This window comes from Hemiscyllium ocellatum, chromosome 48, assembly GCF_020745735.1.
Source record: "Hemiscyllium ocellatum isolate sHemOce1 chromosome 48, sHemOce1.pat.X.cur, whole genome shotgun sequence".
NCBI classification, from domain to species: Eukaryota; Metazoa; Chordata; class Chondrichthyes; order Orectolobiformes; family Hemiscylliidae; genus Hemiscyllium; species Hemiscyllium ocellatum.
The window spans coordinates 4,604,681-4,629,384 of record NC_083448.1 but is presented as its reverse complement, the minus strand read 5'-3'; the positions used below and the strand labels follow the sequence as shown (position 1 = coordinate 4,629,384).

At 51.0% G+C, this 24,704-nt stretch overlaps 1 protein-coding gene across 2 annotated transcripts in view; it reads left to right on the top strand.

Annotated features, from left to right (window-relative positions):
* Positions 1-6,114: 6,114 nt before the first annotated feature.
* ggcx (gamma-glutamyl carboxylase) overlaps positions 6,115-24,704 on the top strand; it is a 32,863-nt gene continuing 14,273 nt past the window's right edge. The window contains exons 1-8 of one of the 2 annotated variants that reach the window (XM_060856538.1): positions 6,115-6,237; positions 8,379-8,576; positions 16,299-16,457; positions 17,440-17,605; positions 18,561-18,639; positions 20,002-20,108; positions 21,803-21,966; positions 23,899-24,179. In XM_060856538.1, the coding sequence (XP_060712521.1) occupies positions 6,201-6,237; positions 8,379-8,576; positions 16,299-16,457; positions 17,440-17,605; positions 18,561-18,639; positions 20,002-20,108; positions 21,803-21,966; positions 23,899-24,179 (1,191 nt within the window). In that variant the 5' untranslated portion in view covers positions 6,115-6,200. The remainder of the gene's footprint in view (positions 6,238-8,378; positions 8,577-16,298; positions 16,458-17,439; positions 17,606-18,560; positions 18,640-20,001; positions 20,109-21,802; positions 21,967-23,898; positions 24,180-24,704) is intronic. The other variant, XM_060856539.1, reaches the window with a different exon arrangement.

The window sequence follows — 24,704 nt, the reverse complement described above, 5'->3', positions numbered from 1 at the left end:
TGCATTACTTTACAGACATAAAACGTACTTAAAAGGACAGACATTTCAGTCATGTAAACAAACTACAAATAAACAACACATTGGAGGTAGTCAGCCCAAGGGCTTCCCTATGTGGATGTGACTACCCACACCAGACTCCAATCCAGCAACTATCCCCACTGCACTCCACACCCCCCAGTCCGCTCTGTACCAGCTCTTAGCTTCTCCAAGGGAAGGTTTCTCCGGGACTCAGTTCCCCTCACTGGCCTGCCCTCCCCGTGCCAGTTTTGGTGAAAACATGAGCCAGCGTTGACGATCCCCGGTGTAGGATTCCTCGGTGGACAGTGGACCACTCAAGAAAGGTGCAGTGTAAAAGTGACCTGCAGTTTCTGTCGAGGAGCCTTGGTCTGTCGAATGCTGAAAGAACAGGGACTTTATGGAACTGAATATTTGTGCTCTTGTGCAACTTGCTTCCACAAAAGGGAGGATCGGTGAAAAGAAAATCAACATGATGGCGAAATGTCTGTTTGCCGTTGCTCACTCTGCGACCCGATCGATTTCCCACTTCCCCAGCCAGCCACGAGTGACTCCACGCTGTTCCTTTGGCTGCGGGGAGGGGTGTGGGGGGCGGGTTGATGTTTATTCGACGGGACAGAGAGCTTATTTGTCAGGCCGGATCACGGCAGTGTTTCCAAGCACGGAACCGATTTTGTAACAGCTGCAGGTTGAGATCAGAACTGTCCGTTGGAAAAGGGGGAAGAGCCAGGGCCGGGGCAGGGTAGGACTTGTTCCTGTAAAGAGCCGCTACTGATCTTTTCCAGTAATCTCGCAAATTTGTCTGAGTCCGCTGTGCCACTGAGTTAATTCATGGCCAAACTGTATCTCGTCCACACACTCCTGCCTTTGTTCCATACCGTTCGACGCATGAGCTCTGAGCTAGTTCGCCAGCCATACCTGTGCCATCATCGCCTGTGCCATACATAGGAGTTGCCGCTCTTCAGGTGCCAAATTTTCACCGCCAGGCCCACTTTGCCCGTGTGGTACCCATACTCTGGCCCGCAGTCTCTGTGGCGCCGATTTCCAGGCGTTTCTGGTTTTGGGGCCTACCACGACCAGGAGCTGCCGCCAATGCCTCATCGACAGCCAAGTGTACCCCGTCTCCGGGCCTACCCCAAGCTGGAGCCCCGGGCTCTGTTGCTAGGCCGGGCCCTGGCTCACCAAGGGTCCTGCTGCGGCCGCCCACCTCCGCGGCATCGCCTTGGCAACGCTGACGACAGGAAGGAGAAAAGAAGCAAAAGAAAAACAGAAAAGGATAAGGAAAAAGGAAGGAAGCAGCTGGTCTGGAGGAGACAGGCTGAGGAGCCCAGACGCGGCCTACCTTGCTATCACCGCCATCTTTATCCATCTCAACAGCACTGTTGCCCTGGAGTCTTTACTGGGGCTGAGAAATCAGGGTTATTTTTCAGTACCATTTGTCTGAAATAGTACAAACGCAATGGTGGGTCCTTTCATCAAATTGTCCTAATTCATTCACCCTACTCTCACACCTCGATAGGAGTTGCTTGGTCAGGTTTTTTTTAAAGAAAGAAGCTTGCACTCATCAGGACCGTTCACAAGAGTGTCAAACAGCCAGGCTGGCAGGGGGTGCTGATTGGTTGGCGGTGCTGCCAATCCGTTGCCACCGTCCTTTCAGACATCCTTCCATTCGCTTCCTTCCTGCAGACGGATCTAACATTTTGGGAACGGCCTAGTGGTACTACCCCCCTGGACTGCTAATCCAGGGACCCCGGGGAGCCTTCCGGGGACCTGGGTTCGACTCCCACCACGGCAGATGGTGGAATTTGAATTCAATAAAAATCTGGAATTAGGAATCTAATCGTGAACTCATTGTCGACTGTCAGAAAAACTAAAACCTATCTGGTTCGCTAATGTCCTTTACCTGGTCACGTGACTCCAGACACCCAACAATATGGTTGAGTCTTAAACTGCCCTCTGGGCAATTAGGGATGGGCAATAAATGAATAATACTTCAATGATGCCGTCACTAAATAAATAAAAAGGAAATTGTCCGGGGTAAGTCCAATGTTTTGGCTAACTTTTTGCTTCCAGGATAACGTGCGCAGTGGCCTACATTTCCCCTTTAGGCCATTTTGTAAACCACAGACTCGCAGGGAAGACATACCTCACTCAGTATAATCCAGGAAAGGGCAGGACTTCACCGGGTTCAATATCTAACTACCCGGTTCGAGGAAGCTGACAATTTTTTTAAAATCTCGTGCTAAAACGGGAGCTTGCAACAGTAAATTGTGGACCAGCTGAAAAAGCAGAAACTGCATGTCAAAAGCGAGCAAGAGAGCGTTACGACAACTGAGTTACATAAGCCATGCATTATATAACTTCAGATAGAGTGACTCTCGCACATCGAGGAAATAAAAGCGTCTCTACAGGCAAACGGTTAACACTGATGATTCTGATGAAGATATCATTCGTCAAGAGTTATAGAGATGTACAGCACGGAAACAGACCCTCGGTCCAACTCGTCCACGTCCACCAGATATCCGAATCTAGTCCCACCTGCCAGCATTCGGCCCATATCCCTCCAAACCCTTCCTATTCATATACCCATCCAGATGCCTGTTAAATGCTGCAATTGTACCAGCCTCCACCACTTCCTCTGGCAGCTCATTCCATACACAAACCACCCTCTGCATGAAAAAGTTGCCCCTTTAAGACCCTTTTATATCTTTCCCCTCTCACCCTAAACCTACGCCCTCTAGTTCTGGACTCCCCCACCCCAGGGGAAAAGACCTTGTCTATTTATCCTATCCATGCCCATCATAATTTTATAAACCTCTATAAGGTCACCCCTCAGCCTCCGACGCTCCAGGGAAAACAGCCCCGGCCTGTTCAGCCTCTCCCTGTAGCTCAAACCCTCCAACCCTGACAATGTCCTTGTAAATCTTTTCTGAACCCTTCCATGTTTCACAACATCTTTCCGATAGGAAGGAGACCAGAATTGCACGTAATATTCCAACAGTGGCCTAACCAATGTCCTGTACAGCCGCAACATCACCTCCCAACTACTAAGTCTCAACAAAGAAATGACCTGGTATTGACCCCAGAACCGGGAAAGACGATCGCAGAAGCAGCCCTGCGAAGTTCTCAGCTACCTGCAGCCCGTCTGAAGAAAACGCAGAGTTTGTCAGTACCCTCTCTCTCAACCACCATTCCCATTCACTGTTATATCCAACCCTGGATGAGCAAAACAGGTATGCAGTTACCTAGGAATAAAGACCAATTTTTTTTTAGATTACTTACAGTGTGGAAACAGGCCCTTCGGCCCAACAAGTCCACACCGACCCGCCGAAGCGAAACCTACCCATACCCCTACATTTACCCCTTACCTAACACTACGGGCAATTTAGCATAGCCAATTCACCTGACCCGCACATCTTTGGACTGTGGGAGGAAACCGGAGCACCCGGAGGAAACCCACGCAGACACGGGGAGAACGTGCAAACTCCACACAGTCAGTCGCCTGAGTCGGGAATTGAACCAGGCGCTGTGAGGCAGCAGTGTTAACTACTGTACCACCAATCCCACAAGCTACGTGACAATAATGCAACTGTAGACTTCTCATTTGTAACTCAAGTTGAGACTGATATAAATTGGAGAGATTAACTTTGCAGTGAGGTAGTTGTCAAGATAACATAGTGAGTCTATAATTAGATTGTGCACACACTTTTAGTTAGCGGTGTTTTCAAAATCTCCGCAGTACTGGCTGACAGGAATAAACTGGTTGTTGTGAAACTTGAAAGGGTTCAGAAAAGATTGGCAAGGATGTTGGAGGGTTTGAGCTACAGGGAGAGGCTGAACAGGCCGAGAGCAGTTTTCCCTGGAGCATCGGAGGCTGAGGGGTGACCTCATAGCGGTTAACAAAATCATGAGGGGGGGGGTGTGGGGAGAGTGCGGATAAGTGGAACTGAAATGCCCATCAGCCATGATTAAATGGCCAAGTGGACTCGATGGGTCATATGGCCTTTCCTCCACTCCTGTGTCTTATGGATAGGGTAAATCCCTGGGGTGAGGGAGTCTAGAACTAGAGGGCACGGGTTTAGGGTGAGATATAAAAGAGACCTGAGGGGCAACTTTTTCACACAGAAAGTGGTACGTGTATGGAATGAGCTGCCAGAGGAAGTGGTGACCAGGGGAGTGCCACAAGGATCGGTGCTGGGTCCACTACGTTTTGTCATTTATATAAATGATTTGGATGTGAGCATAAGAGGTATAGTTAGTAAGTTTGCAGATGACACCAAAATTGGAGGTGTAGTGGACAGCGAAGAGGGTTACCTCAGATTACAACAGGATCTGGACCAGATGGGCCAATGGGCTGAGAAGTGGCAGATGGAGTTTAATTCAGATAAATGTGAGGTGCTGCATTTTGGGAAAGCAAATCTTAGCAGGACTTATCCACTTAATGGTAAGGTCCTAGGGAGTGATGCTGAACAAAGAGACCTTGGAGTGCAGGTTCATAGCTCCTTGAAAGTGGAGTCGCAGATAGATAGGATAGTGAAGGCGGCGTTTGGTATCCTTTCTTTTATTGGTCAGAGTATTGAGTACAGGAGTTTGGAGGCCATGTTGCAGCTGTACAGGACATTGGTTAGGCCACTGTTGGAATATTGCGTGCAATTCTGGTCTCCTTCCTATCGGAAAGATGTTGTGAAACTCGAAAGGGTTCAGAAAAGATTTACAAGGACGTTGGAGGGTTTGAGCAACAGAGAGAGGCTGAACAGGCTGGGGCTGTTTTCCCTGGAGTGTCGGAGGCTGAGGGGTGACCTTATAGAGGTTTATAAAATCATGAGGGGGCGTTGGTAGGATAAATAGGCAAAGTAGGCGAAAGTCAAGATCAGAGTGGTGCTAGAAAAGCACAGCAGGTCAGGCAGCATCCAAGGAGCAGGAAAATCGACGTTTCGGGCAGGAGCCCTTCATCAGGAATGAGGCTGGGAGCCTTGGGGGTGGAGAGATAAAATAGACAAGGTCTTTTCCCTGGGGTGGGGGAGTCCAGAACTAGAGGGGCATAGGTTTAGGGTGAGAGGGGAAAGATATAAAAAAGACCTACGGGGCAACTTTTTCACACAGAGGGTGGTACGTGTATGGAATGAGCTGCCAGAGGAAGTGGTGGAGGCTGGTACAATTGCAACATTTAAAAGACATTTGGATGGGTATATGAATAGGAAGGGTTTGGAGGGATATGGGCTGGGTGCTGGCAGGTGGGACTGGATTGGGTTAGGATATCTGGGTCGGCATAGACGGGTCGGACTGAAGGGTCTGTTTCCGTGCTGCCCAATCTCTACGACATAGTTATTTTTGATCTCGACCTTGTTACCTGTCAGTAAAGCCCTGACGAAGGGCTTTTGCCCGAAACGTCGGTGTTTCCTGCTCCTGGGATGTTGCCTGCTGTGCTTTTCCAGCCCCGCTCTCATCTGGACTCTGATCTGCAGCCCTCGCTTTCGCCTAGTTAAAAACCTGATGAAGGGCTTTTGCCCAAAACTTCGATTTCTCCTGCTCCCTGGGATGCTGCCTGACCTGCTGTGCTTTTCCAGCACCAGACTCTCTAATCTTGAGTGAAATCGGTTCAGAAAGGGTTAAGTCATCCGGAGCTGACTGGGTTAATCACTAACATGAGAACAGGTCGCTGTGAGACACATTTTTCAATCACTTTGATGTCTAAGAGTGTGTAATTCTAGTGCACAGCCAGAGAGTGCAGACTAAAGGGATCTGTCCTGGGGTGGAGGGGAGGAACACACACTTATTCCTTACAGAACCCCCTGAAGCTACAGTTTTACTGAGGTTGGTGGTGGGGGAGGGAAGGGGCGTGCGTTTGTCTAGCGCCTGGGGAGGAGGGGAATGACATGACCTGAAGGGGAGCACCCTCAAAAGTGCTATGAAAGACAGAGTGCATCCCCCCCTCTTCCCCCAGATCTGGGAGCAATAAATCCTGTCTGTGTTTACACCAGGGCTCTGCTGTTCTGTAACACAGAGGCTCTACTCTCAACTCTTGGGAGGAGCTAAAGGAAACGTTTACGCAACGTCTGTCTCTCTCTCTCTCTATGTATATATAAAGGGGGAGGGCAGGGAGACTTTACGACTGGAGCTGTGTGGATCTGGTGTGATTGTGTGGCCTATTCTCTCTGACAGAGAGTGTGGGGGACACTGCAGCCATGAATCCAGAGAGAGAGGACAGACTGAAACTGACGGGTGAGTGTGTGTTTGTTGAGAGGAGAGGAGAGGAGGGGTGGGAATTACAAAACCCCCAGCCAAAACAAAATGAAAAAGCCTTCCCCCAACAACTGAGCCAGAAAAAAATGCCATCTCAGAGCAAGGGTTCACATTAGCATTGCTGCCAAAACAAATAATGGTGAATGATTTATAACTTGGGGGGGAAAGAGGGGTTATAAATGGGAAGGGTCTGCAATCTCTAAGCCCTTTTGAATTAAATATGCCCTGCCCACCCCTCATTTCGAAAGGGGCTCAAAAACGTTTACCGGCTGGTGAAGTTTTTTTTTAAAAGTAACCCCCACCAGATTTTGCCCAGAGTTTTTTTTAGTTTTGAAAGGACAGATCTCTAATAGAGTCAGCAGGAAAACTCTCTCCCAAAATGGGGTTTTAACCTGAGGGTGACTGGTGTGAGTAGGGCTGGAGGGTGGGGGGGGAATTGGTCCCTGAGGGTGACTGGTGGGAGTAGGGCTGGAGGGTGGGGGGGAATTGGTTATCTCAGTGGGGTGACAGGAATCAAACCTGTGTTGCCAGCTAACTGGACTTTGGGTGCCTATGGTCTGAGCTGCACTGTACGTTTTCTCTGTACTCAGGGGAAGTGCGCAAACTCCACACAGTCGCCTGAGGGAGGGGGGGAATCGAACCCAAGTCCCTGGCGCTGTGAGGCAGCAAGCGCTAACCACTGTGCCACAATGCCACCCATTTGAGGAGGTAAAGGCCTAGTAGTATTATCGCTGGACTGTTAAACCAGATAATGTTCTGGACACATAATCCCACCATGGTGGAATTTCAGTTCACTTGAGAATGAAGAGTCTCAGGATGAGACTCCTTCCCGATTGTCAGAATACCCCATCTGGTTCACTTCGGTGTTTGAGGGAAGGAAACTGTTGTGCTTACCTGGTCTGGGCCTACATGTGACCCAGACCCAGACCCAGACCAATAGGATTGACTCTTAACTGCCAATTGGGGGTGGGCACTGAATACTGGCCTAGCCAGCGATACCGTCCTCTCGCGAATGAATAAAGAGGGAAAAAACCCCTCACATACATGTGATATTATGCAAAATTATTTTCGAGGGGGAGGGCAGGGGATGTTCCATATGTAGATGCCAACAATGGGCTATTGGGGTGGCATGGTGGCTCAGTGGTTAGTACTGCTGCCTCACAGCGCTAGGGACCCAGGTTCGATTCCAGTCTCGGGCAACTGTCTGTGTGGAGTTTGCATGTTCTCCCTGTTTTCTGTGGGTTTGCTCCGGTTTCCTCCCACAATCCAATGATGTGCAGGTTAGGGTGGATTGGCCATGCTAAATTACCCATAGTGCTCAGGGATGTGCAGGTTAGGGTGGATTGGCCATACTAAATTACCCATAGTGCTCAGGAATGTGCAGGTTAGGGTGGATTGGCCATGCTAAATTACCCATAGTGCTCAGGAATGTGCAGGTTAGGGTGGATTGGCCATGCTAAATTACCCATAGTGCTCAAGTGTGTGCAGGTTAGGGTGGATTGGTCGTGCTAAATTACCCATAGTGCTCAGGGATGTGCAGGTTAGGGTGGATTGGCCATGCTAAATTACCCATAGTGCTCAAGGGTGTGCAGGTTAGGGTGGATTGGCCATGCTAAATTACCCATAGTGCTCAGGGATGTGCAGGTTAGGGTGGATTGGCCATGCTAAATTACCCATAGTGCCCAGGGATGTGCAGGTTAGGGTGGATTGGCCGTGCTAAATTACCCATAGTGCTCAAGTGTGTGCAGGTTAGGGTGGATTGGTCGTGCTAAATTACCCATAGTGCTCAAGGGTGTGCAGGTTAGGGTGGATTGGCCATGCTAAATTACCCATAGTGCTCAGGGATGTGCAGGTTAGGGTGGATTGGCCGTGCTAAATTACCCATAGTGCTCAGGGATGTGCAGGTTAGGGTGGATTGGCCATGCTAAATTGCCCATAATATTAGGTGCATTAGTCAGAGGGAAATGGGTCTGGGTGGGTTACTCTTCGCAGGGTCGGTGTGGACTGGTTGGGCCGAAGGGTCTATTTCCGCACTGTAGGGAATCTAATCTTAAAAACACGAAAATAAATTGTTTTCTTTCTTGGGGGTGGGGGGGCGTATTGGGTTGGGGTCTGTGAAGCCACATCATTAGGTTCCCATCCTCCGAATGCGTCCGAGAGGAGCGCCCCGCAGGACGAAGGGGTGGAGGGGCGAGTCAGCAGAATGAAGAGGATCTTTGGGTTTGAGCTGTCGGACTTCCGCAGCTGGCACCGATTTGTTGGCCTTCTGAACCGCCCCACGGACCCCGCCTGTCTCGGCGTCTTCAGGTTTCTCTTCGGTAAGTACGGCCCCGCCCTCGTTCTCTTCGAGCCTCGGCAGCTGAAGTGTCGCCTCTCGGGCCGCCTGTCCCCAGTGAGAGGTCGCAGCCCAAGGCTGCTACCTCAGTGCGGTCCTGAGAGAGCCGCAGGTCCTGTTGTGAAGTCCGGCTGGGAATAGCGTAAGCAATCCGCAGCCGGTTTGAGGGACGGGTTTGGCGAGTGGGCTAAAATGTGGCCGGTGGAATGTAATGTGAAGTGTCTGGAAGAACAGAGGAGCTGAATATTGTTTTTTGCAGGTGGGGTAAGGCTGCAGAGAGCTTTCGAGGGGTTGGAGTGGAAATTTATTGTCGTGTGTACTTCCACGTGAAAAGTTGCCCCCCGCCACAGCTCCAACGTCAATGACAGAAATCGTGTCTGATAGATGTTTAACAAAAGTAAAATGAAGTCAAATTTCATGACAGTTCAGGGAATGGTTTGGGGAAAGTCGCGTTAGGAACGACGTAGCTGGGCTGAGACCACCATTCCGGGCCATCGGATTCTAGGCCTGGATGTAGGTTTGCTCGCTAGGTTGCAAGGTTCACTTCCAGACGTTTCGTCACCCTGTTAGGTAATCTCTTCAGTGGGCCTCAGGCGAAGCATGATGTCATTTCCTGTGGTGATGTTATTTCCTGTTGTTATGCTGTTCTTTTTTTCAGGGGGTGGTAGATGGGGTTGAACTCGATGTGTTTGTTAATAGAGTTCCAGGTGAAATGCCACGCTTCTAGGAATTCTTGTGCGTGTCTGTTTGGCTTGTCCAAGGCTGGGTGTGTTGTCCCAGTCAAAGTGGTGTCCTTCCTTATCTGTATGGAAGGATACTAGTGAGAGAGGGTTATGCCGTTTAGTGGCTAGGCCGGAAGCTTCCGCCAGCAAAGAATGCCACACCAGACTGACACCATCTTTCTCCTCGTTCAGGCGCCTCGGCCTAGTCTTGGGGACTTGGAGCCTCGGCCTAGTCTTGGGGACTAGGCTCGGCCTGGCCTGCGGGTGAGGAGCCTGGGCCTAACCTGAGAATCCAGGCCGGGGGTGGGGGTGGGGGGGTGGGGGGTCAGGCCACGATCTGCTCCTTGCTTGCCGGCTGGGAGACCCCGGGCTGGAGTAGAACCATGCCTGGTTCATCCCGGCGTTGCTGCCAACAGAGATCTCCACCATCACCCATCACTCTCTAGGCTTCATGGGAAAGAAAACGGGGAGAAAAAAGAGCAAAAGTAAAAAAGGAGGGGGAAAAAAAGAGAAAGAAAGGTGACGAGCCTTAGATTCAGCCTCCTACTCTGCCGCCATCTTGGAAAAAAGAAGTTGGATGCAACGCTTGGGTCTGAAGGGATCGGAGGATAATGGGGAAACTTTCTGTCTTGCGTTTGAACGGGATCAATGGCAAATTTCTTTGGCAAAGACAATTTATATCGCGTGAGACAAAGGCTGATGGTCGAGCAAGTTGACTTTGAGCTGTCGTTATGGAAAGTGTGCCAAATAACAACCGACCCGAAACGTTTTTTGCTCTGTCAAAAAGTACGTCGTGCCTGGACATGTTCCTTTTGTTTGCAAAGCATGGGGCCATGGATACATTAAGCTTCCAACTTGCCTCGATTTTAAATTTGAGAAAAACGAGGCACTGAATAATTCGAACAAGAGATGGTGGGGTGGGGGGGGAAACGTGAGAAAGAGGTTCTCTTCCTTTTTTTTATCCCCACAGTGAGTGGGAATAAATCCTTTGCCAACGAAAGCAGCAGAAGCAGAGTCATACAGCACAAAGACAGACACTTCGGCCCAACCAGTCCGTGCCAACCATAATCCCAAACTGAACCAGACACGCCTGTGCTTGGCCTATATTCTGTCAAACCTTTCCTATTCACATACTTTAAAAATGTCTGTACCTGCATCCATCACTCCCTCTGCATGCTCATTCCACGCTCTGCGTTTTTTAAAAAAAAATTTGCCCCCCATGTCCTTTTTTTTTAAAAATATCTTTCCCCTCTCACTTTATAAATATTCCCCCTAGTCTTGAACTCTCCCACCCTAGGGAAAAGAGGTTTGCCACTCACCTTTATCCATGCTCCCTCATGATTTTATAAACCTCTATAAGATAACCCCGACACTCCAATGATAAAAGCCCCAGCTTCTCGTAATAACTCAAGCCCTCCATTCCTGGCAGCATCCAGCTAAATCTTTTCAGAACCCTCTCCAGTTTAATAATATCCTTCCTATAAACGGGGTGACCAGAACTGGGCACAGCACTCTAGAGGAGGCCTCCCCAATGTCCTGTACAACCCCAACGTGACGTCTCAAATCTTGTACTCCAAGATCTGAGCAATGAAGGCAAGCGTACCAAATACCACCCTCTCCACCTGATCAGATTAGATTCCCTACAGTGTGGAAATAGGCCCTTCGGCCCAACACATCCACACCGACCCTCTGAACCCACCCAGACCCATTTCCCTCTGACTAATGCATCTAATGTTATGGGCAATTGAGCATGGCCAACTCGCCCTAACCTGCATATCCCTGAGCACTATGGGTAATTTAGCACGGCCAACTCACCCTAACCTGCATATCCCTGAGCACTATGGGTAATTTAGCACGGCCAACTCACCCTAACCTGCATATCCCTGAGCACTATGGGTAACTTAGCACGGCCAACTCACCCTAACCTGCACATCCCTGAGCACTATGGGTAATTTAGCATGGCCGATCCACCCTAACCTGCACATCCCTGAGCACTATGGGGCAATTCACCCTAACCTGCGCATCTTTGGATTGTGGGAGGAAACCGGAGCACCCAGAGGAAACCCACGCAGACACGGGGGAGAATGTGCAAACTCCACACAGACGGTCGCCCAAGGCTGGAATCGAACCTGAGACGCTGGTGCTGTGAGGCAGCGGTGCTAACCACTGAGCCACCGTGCGTGCAAATTTCAAATAATTATGTATCTGAACCCCTAGGTCTCTCTGTTTTACTCAGGGCCTTACCATTACTTGTATAGGTCTTGTCGTTGCAATATCCAAATTAAACGCCATCTGCCCGTTGACCAAGACCTCTTTGCAGTCTCAGATAGCCTGTCCACTGTGCCACCGACCTTGGTGTCATCCACAAGTGTACAAACTGTGTCTTATCATCCACATTGTTTATGTGAATGACCAGCAAGAGAGGACCCAGCACTGGTCTCTGTGGAACACTGCTGGTCACAGGCCTCCAGTCTGAAAAACAACCCTCCACCACCACCACCACCACCCTCTGTCCCCTATTGTCAGGCCAAGTTTGCATCCTATTGGCTAGCCCACCCTGAATCCCACGTGATCCAGCGTTTTAACTGATTGGTTTACCGTATGGAACCTCGTTGAAGGCTTTGTGCAAGTCCATGGTGTGGAAAGGATGGTGTGGAGGGCACTGACTAGATTGCTTCACAGAGAGATGATGGACCGAATGGTCACCTTCTGTACTTGCATGATCTACGTTTGTTCCGAAGAAGTGTCCCCGGCAATCCCTGGTCCCGGTTAGGCGGATTCCTCCCATTCCTCATAAAGGATTGATACTCATACCTAGAGGAGGGGAGTCACACAGGAGCTGATTCCTGACCTCCCATCACCTCTCTGTTTTTTAATATAAATACTTTTATTAGAAACCTTTTTAAAATCTTCTATGAAACATCTATATACAAAAAAAAATCAAATAACGGAAAAACAGAGACAGTACACAAAGTCATAATACAATTCGTAATGAACTACCCACTATTCTACCATAACAAACGTATATACTTAACGTTTATTTAATTTGTTTGTAGTTTAGTTTCAGTTAAATTAAACTGAATTCAAATTAACTTAAATTATATCTCACTACTTTGTTTGACCTCACTCATCCCATCCCTGGGATGACCAATCATTGTTCTTTGACCCCCCTAGTCTCACCCTCCCAGGACCCCACGGGCGTCCATATTGATTCCCACGGCTATACCTAATTAAAATTGCTGATAAGTCTGCCTCAATATAATTGAGAAAGGGCCGCCAGGTCTCATAAAAACCGCTCCGTTTTGCGGTGCGCCATGTTTGTGAGGTAGTCTTGGGGGGGGCGACGCTCCATCACCCAGCCCACGCCACCCCTGGCGATTTTTTTCCAATTTGTTAAACGTTGCTTCCCCGCATGCCGGGTAAGAATGTGACACAATCTCTTCCCGTGTTCCCCACCCCCCCCCCCCCCCCCCTCCCAAGAGAGGGCAAATTTGGCAACCCCAAAAGAAGGAATTTCGGACCCACGTTAACTTCAATTCCCCCGCCACCTCTTTAACATTGCAGTTTCAAATCCCAACCTCGCGCGACTGAATTAGATTTGCTCAAGGAACCTTAAATTTTTTTTTAAAGATGTGGTTGTCTGGCATGATAAACGATTCTGAGCGCCTCATGAGAGACTTTATTTGCAAATTGATCGCTGAAAATTGTCTGAATTCTGTGCGTCCCTAACTATGTGGCTTGACTTTCAAAATTTCTCTCAGAAATGAGCGATCTTTTTTTTGATCTCAGTTTGATCTCGTGGTTGGAATACTGTATTCAGTCCCAGGCTCCCTGCTGTAGGAAATATGTCATTAAACTTGAAAGGGTTTGGAAAAGATTTACAAGGCTGTTGGAGCGAGCTACAGGGAGAGGCTGAACAGGCCGGGGCTGTTTTCCCTGGAGCCTCAGAGGCTGAGGGGTGACCTTTATTGAGGTTTGTAAAATCATGAGAGAGGCCAACAACTTTTCCCCAGGGTAGGGGAGTCTAAAGCTAGAGGGGCATAGGGTGAGAAGGGAAAGATTTAAAAGGGACCTAAGGGGCAACTTTTTCACGCAGCGGGTGGTATGTGTGTGGAATGAACTGCCAGAGGAAGTGGTGGAGGCTGGTACAATGACCGCATTTAAAAGGCTTCTGGATGGGTACCTGAATAGGAAGGGATATGGGCCAAGTGCTGGCGAGTGGAAGGAGATTAGTTTAGCATATCGGGTCAGCATGGATGGATTGGACCGAATGGCCTGCTCCTTGCTATCGGAAAAATGTTGTGAGACTTGAAAGGGTTCAGGAAAGATTTACAAGGATGTTGCCAGGGTTGGAGGGTTTGAGCTACAGGGAGAGGCTGAACAGGCCCGGGCTGTTTTCCCTGGAGCGTCGGAGGCTGAGGGGTGATCTTGTAGAGGTTTATAAAATCATGAGGGGGCATGGATAGGGTGAATAGGCAAAGTCTTTTCTCTGGGGTCGGGGAGTCCAGAGCTAGAGGGGCATAGGTTGAGGGTGAGAGGAGAAAGATATAAAAGAGGCAACTTTTTCACACAGAGGGTGGTACGTGTGTGGAATGAGCTGCCAGAGGATGTGGTGGAGGCTGGTACAATGACAACATTTAAGAGGCATTTGGATGGGTATATGAATAGGAAGGGTTTGGAGGGATATGGGCCGGGTGCTGGCAGGTGGGACTGGATTGGGTTGGGATATCTGGGTCAGCATGGACGGGTTGGACCGAAGGGTCTGTTCCCGTTGCTGTACATACAATGACTACAGATGCTGGAAACCAGAGTCCAGATGAGCGTGGTGCTGAAAAAGCACAGCAGGTCAGGCAGCATCCGAGGAGCAGGAAAATCGACATTTCGGGCAAAAGCCCTTCATGAGGAATGCCCTGAAGGGCGTTTGCCCGAAACGTCGGTTTTCCTGCTCCTCGGATGCTGCCTGACCTGCTGTGCTTTTCCAGCACCCCTCTCATCTAGACCCCCGTTGCTGGTACACCTCAACGACTCCCGATTCCAAGGAGCTGCGGGCACTTGCCTCCATGCTGCGGCGTGACGCAATGAAGAGGAGGCCGTTCAGCCCGTCGGTGTCCGTGCTGACTCCGTTAGCCCCGCTCCGTTGCCCTTTTCCCCCCGAAGCCGAGCTTGCTTTGTGCCGTCTTCCTGATGCCTCCGCCAAATCTCTGGTGTGTTCCAGCTCCGTGTATGCCCATCATTCTTTCTCCAAGAGAAATGCCAGCAACAGCTTGTTCTTTCCATTTCTAATCTTTCCCAGATTTCTCGTGAAATTCCAAAGGCGTCCGTAGCTTGTTATGTGGGGGCGAGATAATTGGGCCCATGTGGACAGCCAGGGTTCATGAGCCCTGTACCTGTGTGTATTTTTAACATAAGAGACGTTTTTCTCTCCTGGTTTCGGTTACATGGTGCTGGCGTGTGGTTTCCGAGCTGGTCAGAATGTTTTTTTTCCCCATTTGCGCAATTTTAATACAATCCCGGTGGCCAGAGCTACCCCCGAATGTTTTCTCAAACCCCCTGAGGGTGGGAATCCCAGGATTCTGACTCATTGACGCTGAAGGAACGGCCGATATATTTCGGAGTCGCGGACGGTGAGGGGCTCGGAGGGGAACTTGCCAGGGGGGTGGTGTTCCCATGTACCTGCTGCCCCCTTGTCCTTCCCGATGGAAGTGGCCGTGGGGTTTGGAAGGTGCTGCCTGAGGGGAGTTGCTGCAGTGCGTCTTGTAGATGGTACCCACTGCTGCTACTGAGCGTCGGGGGGGTGGAGAGAGTAGGGGGTTTGTGGGTGTGGGGACAATCGAGCGGGGGCTGCTTTGTCCCTGGATGGTGTCGAGCTTCTCGAGTGTTGTTGGAGCTGCCCCCCCATCCAGGGCAAGTGGGGAGTATTCCCTCACACACCCTCCTGACTTGGGCCTTGTCGATGGTGGGGACAGGCTTTGGGGGGAGTCAGGAGGGGAGTTACTCGCTGCAGGATTCCCAGCCTCTGAGCTGCTCTTGTAGCCGCTGTGTTTATATGGGGCTGGTCCAATTCAGTTTCTGGTCAATGGTAACCCCCAGGATGTTGATAGTGGGGGGATTCAGTGATGGTGACACCATTGAATATCGAGAGATGATGGTTAAATTCTCTCCTGTCGGAGATGGTAACCCCCAGGATGTTGTAGTGGGGGGATTCAGTGACGGTAACGCCATTGAACGTCAAGGGGCGATGGTTAGATGGTCTCGTATTGGTGATGGCTATAGTCTGGCATTTGTGTGGCATGAATATTACTTGCCACTTGGCAGCACAAGCCTGGATATTGCCCAGATCTTGTCGCAGACTGCTTCAGTCGCGAACGGTGCTGAACATCGTGCAATCATTGGTGCACGTCCCCACATCTGACCCTTGTGATGGAGGGAAGGTCATTGAGGAAGCAGTTGAAGGTGACTGGGCCTAGGATCCTACCCTGAGGGACTCCTGCAGAGATGTCCTGGGGCTGAGATGACCGACCCTCCAACAACCACCGCCATCTTCCTGCGGAGAATTTGCCCCCCGGTGCCCACTGATTCCAGCAATCCCGAGGAATTTCCAAAACCAGAAGAATTTCATCCATTCTCTTTGGTATCCCAAGGTGTTTCCTGGTGTGGTTTGGCTGAGGGGGAGGGGAGTGTTTGCTGCAAATGACCTTTTTTAACGCAGACTATGTTGTGCACCACCCCTCCCACTACCTCCTCCCATCGGAGACGCACCCTAGTGGGTCACTCTTCAAGTGTGCACCACCCAATGTGGGCAGTTCAGCTGGGGGGGGAATCACAAAACAGTCCATCACTGATTTGAGAAACGTTTTGCTTTTGTTGTTGGAAAGGGTGCTCTTTCAAAGAGGTGTCGCGGGGGGGGGAAACGTCTGAATTTGCGATTTTTTAAAAAAAAACATGTTTTCCTCTCAAAAGCCTCTGTGTTGTTCCTCGCGTAGGTTTTCTGATGGCCCTGGATATCCCCCAGGAACGAGGCCTGAGCTCCCTGGATTTCAGGTACTTTGACGGGCTGGTGGTCTGTCGCTTCCCATTGTTCAACTTCCTGGAACCGTTCCCTTTGGATTGGATGTATGTCGTCTTTGTGGTTATGTGGCTGGGTGAGTCCCTGTCTCTCTATCTCTCTCTCTCTTTTCTCTATCTCTCTCTCTCTCTTTTCTTTCTCTCTCTCTCTCTATCCCTCTCCCTCTCCCTTTTTCTCTCTCCCTTTTTCTCTCTCTCTTTTTTTCTCTCTCTCTTTGTCTCTCTCTCTTTTTCTCTCTCTCTTTTTTCTCTCTTTTTTTCTCTCTTTTTTTCTCTCTCTCTCTCTCTTTTTTTTTCTTCTAGGGAGCATTTCCCACCCTTCACCCACCACCCGATGTGGATCGGTGGGAGGGGCCCAAGGAGAGACATCGCCAGGGACGGAGCAGAGAGGGGGAGTGTGTCGCCGTGACGGAGGGGGTCAGGAATGAGGGGCTGTGGAGGGAAGGCAATCGGGGGCGGGGGGGGGGGGGGGGGGGTAGGGTAGGGGGGTAGGGGGTGGCGGGCTGAAGGGTTTGAGGTACCCTCCCCCCGACCACAGGCACATCGGAGTGCAGCTGTGGCCCCCCCCCCCCCTAGAGGATTGGGGGAATCAGCTGAAGGTGAAAGGGTCACACAAGCCCACTGGGAGCAGGCAGGGGTTGGGGGAAACGGGATGGCGTTAGTGTCTCTCCGAGAGCCGGGCCAGACGTGACGGGTCTCCATCAGGGCTGTGTGTGTCCATAATAATGGAGCTCTCTCTCTCTCTCTCTCTCTGTCTCTCTCTCTCTGTCTCTCTCTCTCTGTCTCTCTGTCTCTCTCTCTCTCTCTCTCTGTCTCTCTGTTTCATTGTCTGTCTCTGTCTCTCTCTCTCGCTCTCTTCCCCCCGTCTCTGTCTGTCTGTCTCTGTCTCTCTCTCTCTCCTGTTTCTCTCTCTCTATCTATCTATCTCTCTCTCTCTATCTATCTATCTATCTATCTCTCTCTCTCTCTCTCTCTCTCTCTCTCTCTCTCTCTCTCTCTCTCTCTCTCTCTCTCTCTCTCTCTCTCTCTCTCTCTGTCTCTCTCTCTCTCCCTTTGCAGGGGCCCTGGGCATTATGCTGGGCTGTTTCTACCGGCTGTCGTGCCTTATGTTCCTCATCCCCTACTGGTACAACTTCTTCCTCGATAAGACGGCCTGGAACAACCACTCCTACCTGTACGGCCTCATTGGCTTCCAGCTCACCTTGATGGACGCCAACCGTTACTGGTAAGGGAGCTCGGGACCCTGGCTCCAATGGGGACCTGCCTATCCCCTCCTCCTTATCTCTGAAGGCTCTCTTCTGAGAGATCGCTGATCTGTGCTCCGGTCCCACACCCGCGAAGATGTTTTCTGAATAAAATGTGAAGTGAAATTTCGCAAAAATGGTACGAAGCTCCCTGATTTAGAGTTATCACAGCACAGAAACAGACCCTTCGGCCCAACTCGTCCATGCCGACCTAGATATCCCAACCCAATCTAGTCCCACCCGGCCCATATCCCTCCAAACCCTTCCTATTCATATACCCATCCAAATGCCTCTTAAATGTTGCAATTGTACCAGCCTCCACCACTTCCTCTGGCAGCTCATTCCATACACGTACCACCCTCTGTGTGGAAAAAGTTGCCCCTTAGGTCCCTTCTTAAATCTTTCCCCTCTCACCTTAAACCTATGCCCCTCTAGTTCTGGACTCCCCCCACCCCAGGGAATACACTTTGCCTATTTACCCCATCCATGCCCCCTCATGATTTTATAAACCTCTATAAGGTCACCCCCTCAGCCTCCGACGTTCCAGGGAAAACAGCCCCCAGCCTCTTTCAATGCTCAAATCCTTGTAAATCTTTTCCACACCCTTTCCAGTCTAATGCCATCCTTCCGAGAGGAAGGAGACCAGAATTGCACCCAATATTCCAACAGCGGCCTAACCAACGTCCTGTAGAGCCGCAACATGACCTCCCAACTCCTGTACTCCATACTCTGACCAATAAAGGAAAGCATACCAAACGCCGCCCTCACTATCCTATCTACCTGCGACTCCACTTTCAAGGAGCTATGACCCTGCAACTCCAAGGTCTCTGTTCAGCAACACTCCCCAGGACCTTTTACCTTTTCAATGGTTTCTCGTCAACTGCGGTCGCTCGGTCAACTCGCCTTGTCCTTATTTTAATTGGGCCTCTCTGTTAGGTCTATCGATGGATTACGGAGACCAAGAAAGAGAAATGCGCACGTCCCACTGTGGAACTACACTCTGCTGAGGACCCAGGTAAGTCCGTACTGAGCACTGTTGTGCACATTAAGTTGTCTAGCTCCCAGCAGTCCCTGTTCCACAGATACCTGGGCGTTACACACAGGAACTAGAAGGACAGGCAGGTCACTCTGAGTGTGTTCTGGAGTCCTCTGTAGGCCAGACCGTATAAAGAATGCAGATTTCCCATCAACAAAGGAGGCGGGTGGGGTTTTAATGAGGGTTTTAATCCTGGACACTTTTTTTGTTAATTAATGGGTGTAAATTACTGCCCTGGTGAGATTCGGATGCTGAATGTGCCAGGAATAAGAATGACATGATCGCCTGACTCTCCCGCTCACTCTGTGGGCAGCGTCTTCGAGATCTGAACGCTGTAAAGGAGAAAAGGTTTAACTTTTCCTGATGCCGTTGTTTCACCTCTCATTCCCCCCCCCAACCAACCCTAATCGCTTTTAAATTGGTGTCCCCTTGTCACTCGCTCCACCCCGCAGTGGGAACAGGTTCTGGTCTCCATGCCCCTATCCAGACCACCCCCCCCGCCAATTCCATCTCCTCGAGATTCCTGCTCTCTGCAGACAACAGCCTTTTGTTTCTCCCGGCTGTCAGTGGATCTGAACGCACTCCCGTTTTGTTTCATTTTGTCATTTTCCCCCTTTTTAATCGTGTCTCTCTCCCTCTCTCTCTCTCTCTCTGTCTCTCTCGTGCTCTCTCTCTCTCTTGCGCTCTCTCTCTCTCGTTCTCTTTCTTTCTCTTCCCCGTCTCTCTGTCTCTTCCCCCGTCCCTCCCTCCCTCTCCCTCTGTGTGTGTGTGTGTGTGTGTGTGTGTGTGTGTGTGTGTGTGTCTCTCTTTCTTTTTTCTCTTCCCACGTCTCTTCCTTCCCCCCACTCTATCTCTACTTCTACCTCTCTGTCTGTCTCCCTCCCTCCTCCCTCCCCTTCCCCTGTGTGTCTCACTTTTTTTTCCTCATCCCCCGTCCCACCCTTCCCCCCCCATCTCTCTCTGTCTCTCTCTCTCTGTCTCTCTCTCTCTGTCTCTCTCTCTCTGTCTCTCTCTCTCTCTGTCTCTCTCTCTCTCTGTCTCTCTCTCTCTCTGTCTCTCTGTCTCTGTCTCTCTGTCTCTGTCTCTCTGTCTCTGTCTCTCTGTCTCTGTCTCTCTGTCTCTCTCTCTCTCTGTCTCTCTCTCTCTGTCTCTCTGTCTCTCTCTCTCTCTCTGTCTCTCTCTCTCTCTGTCTCTCTCTCTCTCTGTCTCTCTCTCTCTGTCTCTCTCTCTCTGTCTCTCTCTCTCTGTCTCTCTCTCTCTGTCTCCCTTGCTCGCTCGCTCTCTCTCTCTCTCTCTCTCTCTCTCTCTCTCTCTCTCTCTCTCTCTCTCTCTCTCTCTCAGATCTTCATTGTGTATTTCATTGCTGGCATAAAGAAGCTCGATGCTGATTGGGTGGAGGGCTACTCGATGAACCATCTCGCCCGCCATTGGCTGTTCGCTCCCTTTAAGTGAGTCGTTTCCGTCCAGTTTCTAACATAAAAGCTACCCAGAAGCGAACGGGTCAGCGCTTTCTGTTCGCAACGGTGCTCGTTGGGAAACGGGAGCAGTTTCAGGTCTGGTCTGGTCAGGGAGGCAGGTTGCGATGGGGAGAGAGAGGTGGGGGAGGGGAGTGGGAGGGGGAGAGAGAAAGAGAGGTTCTCCCATGGGGAGAATCGATGGGCTTGGAGGTTCATTGAGAGACCAGGCGAAAATAAGGGCTGCAGATGCTGGAGGTCAGGTCAGGCAGCATCCCCAGGAGCAGGAAAAGCGACGTTTTGGGCAAAAGCCCTTCATTGGGAATGAGACTGGGAGCCGGGGATGCGGGGAGGGGGGTGGAGAGATAAATGGGAGGGGGGGAGGTGTTGGGCTGGGGGGAAAAGTGGACGGAGATGAGGGTGGGAAGGAAGATGGACAGGTGGTGCCCAGTTGGAGGGTTGGATCAAGGGAGGGGGGGTAGCGGGAGGGGGGGGAGGAGGAAAACTGGTGAAGTCCACATCGATGCCCTGGAGTTGGAGGGGAGGGGTCCCGAGGCGGAAGATGAGGCGTTCCTCCTCCAGACGTTCGGGGAGAGGGAGGTGAGGGAATGGCGATGGAGGAGGCCCAGGACCTGCGGCTGAGTGGGACACCCGCATTGCACCGGGGAGTATCAGGAGCTGCCTTGATGTAGCGCCCTTCGCGTGGCGAGGAGGTTGAGGGGCAACCTTTATCGAAGTTTATAAAATCATGAGGGGTATAGGCAGGTGTTTTTTTTTTCCCCACGGGTGGGGTTTCAGAACAAGGGGGGAAAGGTGAGAGGGGAAAGATCTAAAAACGAAATTTGTTCCGCGCACAGTGATTCGTGTGTGGAACGAACTCCCCAGAGGAAGTGGTGGACGTGGGTACAGTTACAAGTTTAAAAGACATTTGGATAGGTATGTGAACAGGAAAGGGTTTGGAGGGATATGAGCCTGGAGCAGGCAGGTGGGCCGTAGTTTGGGATGTACGGACTGGTTGGGCCGAAGGGCCTGTTTCCGTGCTCTGTGTTTAACGCTGCGTTGGAGGCAAAACGAGGTGTGCTTCGGACCCTCGCTGGGGGAGAGGGGAGCTGTGTGAAGAAAGTGGGAGGTCAGCTGTATCCGTTCGCCAGAGACCAATAGAAAAACTATCGAAAAGATGTTGTAAAACTTGAAAGGGTTCAGACAAGATTGACAAGGATGTTGGAGGGGTTTGAGCTACAGGGAGAGGCTGAACAGGCCGGGGCTGTTTTCCCTGGAGCGTCGGAGGCTGAGGGGAGACCTTATAGAGGTTTATAAAGTCATGAGGGACATGGATAGGGTAAATAGGCAAAGGCTTTTCCCTGGGGTGGGAGGGTCCAGAACTAGAGGGGCTTAGGGTGAGAGGGGAAAGGTATAAAAGGGACCTGAGGGGCAACTTTTTCACACAGAGGGTGGTACGTGGATGGAATGAGGAAGTGGTGGAGGCTGGTACAACTGCGTCATTTAAAAGGCCTCTGTGTTCCTTCCAGCCTCCTGCCTGTCTACTTGGCATCCACTGAGGCAGACTAATGGCCGGGGGGAAGGGGGAAGGGGTCTGCGGTTGTTTGCGTCTCGCGGAATTTCGGGAGGAACCATTTTTTTTTATATGGGATTGAGCCGTCTCCTTTCTGGGTTCTGTCTGACAACAGGTTGGTGCTGTCCGAGGAGCTGGTCAATGTCCTGGTTGTACACGGAGGAGGCTTGGTTCTGGACCTGACCGCTGGCTACCTTCTCTTCTTTGACCTCACCCGCCCGTACGCCATGGCGTTCGTCACCTACTTCCACTGCATGAACTCCCAGCTCTTCAGCATAGGTGACTGTGTTCCCTCAAGCCCCCCCCATCCCGTGAGGCATTCTTTCTCTGAGGAGAGACGGGGGAGGGGCGGGGGGGGTGGAGGGAAACTCTCCCGGCCTTCCCGTTGGCTGACACCTGACCTGCGGGAGTTGTTGCGTCCCCATTGACCGCCCGCTCTCCCTCCGTGCTTCGGGAAGGATCTCCATTGGCTGTTCTGCTTGCTGTGAGAGGCGCTACGTCAATGCACTTGCTCGTCAGAGTGCACGGAGTGTTCCTCTTTGCAACTTTTGGAAAGGCAATTCAGGGCAGGACTTAACGGTACGGTCCTAGGGAGTGTTGCTGAACAAAGAGACCTTGGAGTGCAGGTTCATTGCTCCTTGAAAGTGGAGTCGCAGGTAGATAGGATAGTGAAGGCAGCGTTTGGTATGCTTTCCTTTATTGGTCAGAGTATTGAGTACAGGAGTTGGGAGGTCACGTTGCAGCTGTACAGGACATTGGTTAGACCGCTGTTGGAATATTGCGTGCAATTCTGGTCTCCTTCCTATCTGAAAGATGTGAAAGGGTTCGGAAAAGATTGACAAGGATGTTGGAGGGTTTGAGCTACAGGGAGAGGCTGGATAGGCTGGGGCTGTTTTCCCTGGAGCGTCGGAGGCTGAGGGGGTGACCTTTTATAGAGGTTTATAAAATCATGAGGGGGGCATGGATAGGATAAATAGACAAGGTCTTTTCCCCCTTGGGGTGGGGGAGTCCAGAACTTGAGGGGCATAGGTTTAGGGTGAGAGATTTAAAAGGGACTTGAGGGGCAACATTTTCACACAGAGGGTGGTACGTGTGTGGAATGAGCTGCCAGAGGAAGTGGTGGAGGCTGGTACAATTGCAACATTTAAGAGGCATTTGGATGGGTATAAATGCTGGCAAAAATGGAACTAGTTTAGGTTGGGATATCTGGACTGAAGAGTCTGTTTTCGTGTTGTACGTCTTGATGACTCTAAATTGGTTTCGACCTGAATTTTTGTGAGCTTAAATCCCTCCACTTCCCAGCAGATTAGCCACTTAATCCCCGGCACCTAGAGTTTATGTTATAAAAAGTCTCTCTGAGGCTCATTGCCTCTCTCAATGTGTACTCCCGATCCCAAACGCTCTCTTAACAGCTACACCGGGATCTTGCAGGACAAATATATTAATAGCTGAAGTTTGTGTCACAATTAACAAAGTCGTCCTTTGTTTTAAGAATAAGAATGAGGCAAATTAGAGAATTTTATTTCTGGAGGGATTAAGTGTTGAGTAACGGTCCTATCTTGCTCAGGCCGCGCTCCAGAGGCCTTCTGGTCGCCCTGTTATGAGAGCATCGCTCTGAGAAATCCCGCTAGCAATTCCCAGGAGGAATTCCATTCCATTCCCAGGGGAACGCATCGCCTCCACGTATTCGAGGAAGGGATGGAGGGTTAGGAGGAAAGGCGGGCAGGGACTGGTTGGGAGCGAAAAGGCTGGTTTTGGATTTCTGTGATCTCCACAGAGGAGGGTATGGTGGAGAGTAATCTCCCAGTGGGGGGAGAGAGAGAGAGAGAGAGAGACAGGAGAGCAGACAAAATGGAGTCAGAGGCCTTCATTGTGGGCCTTGTTAATTTTGTGACTCCCTTCACACCACTGCGCTGTTTATAAACCACCCCGAACCCAGTGGGAATCAGCGAGCGCATGATATCGGATTTTCTCTCCCCATTTTCCCTGGCTTTTCCTCCGTACCCTTCGAACTAATCTGGGATCTCCAAAGATGTGCAGGTCAGGGTGGATCAGCCAGGTTAAATAGCCACCTCGGTGTCCTGGGACATATACGTCAAGTGGGTAGGCCGTGGGAAATGCAGGGTTGAGTCTGGGCAGGGTGCTGTTCGGAGGGTCGGTGTGGACACGACGGGCTGAAAGGCCTCTCTCTCTCTCTCTTCCCCCTTCCAGGAATGTTCTCCTACACGATGTTGGCGACATCCCTGCTGTTCTGCTATCCAGACTGGCCCAGGGTGCTGGTCCGGAAGTTCCCAGCATTCCTGAGGCCCTTGCTGCCTCTGACGGAGCAGCCGCAACGGAGCGACTCGTGCGTCTACCCGGCGGGTGGCCGGAAGCGGGAAGCCGTCGCCAAGGGAACGGGCCTAACGCTGCGGCAACGGCTCGGGGCGGTTTTCACCCTCATCTACGTGGCTGAGCAGTTCTTCCTACCCTATTCGCACTTCATCACACAGGCAAGGAATCCCCTGGGAAATCGCTCCTGGGGCAAATACAGGAATTTTGATTTTGGAATGTCGAGGTCAGTGAGGGGGTTGGCAGGAATTGAGGCCTGGGTTTGGGGGGGGGGGGGTGCGGTGTAGGTGGTTCAGACAGGAGTTTATCCAATGGTAGGCTCAGGCTTTGAGGGGCAAAATGGCCGCCCATTCCTCCTGTTTTGTCTTTTTTGTTAATATAGAGGAGGAGGAGGAGGACAGGCCCGCACCGATATTAGTTTTCTGTTTCGGTAATTCAGCCTGAAGGTGTAGGCATCGCTGGCATTTGTTGACGTTTTACCCACCCCCCAACTGCCTCATTGAGAAGGTGGGGGTGAGCGGCCATCTTGAGCCATGTGGTTTCGGGGCTCCCCACACCCAGAGCCCTGAGGGAGGGAGTCCCGGGATTCTGACCCGGCGACACTGAAGGAACGGCCGATATATTTCCGAGTCGCGGACGGTGAGGGGCTGGGAGGGGAACTTGCCAGGGGGGTGGTGTTCCCATGT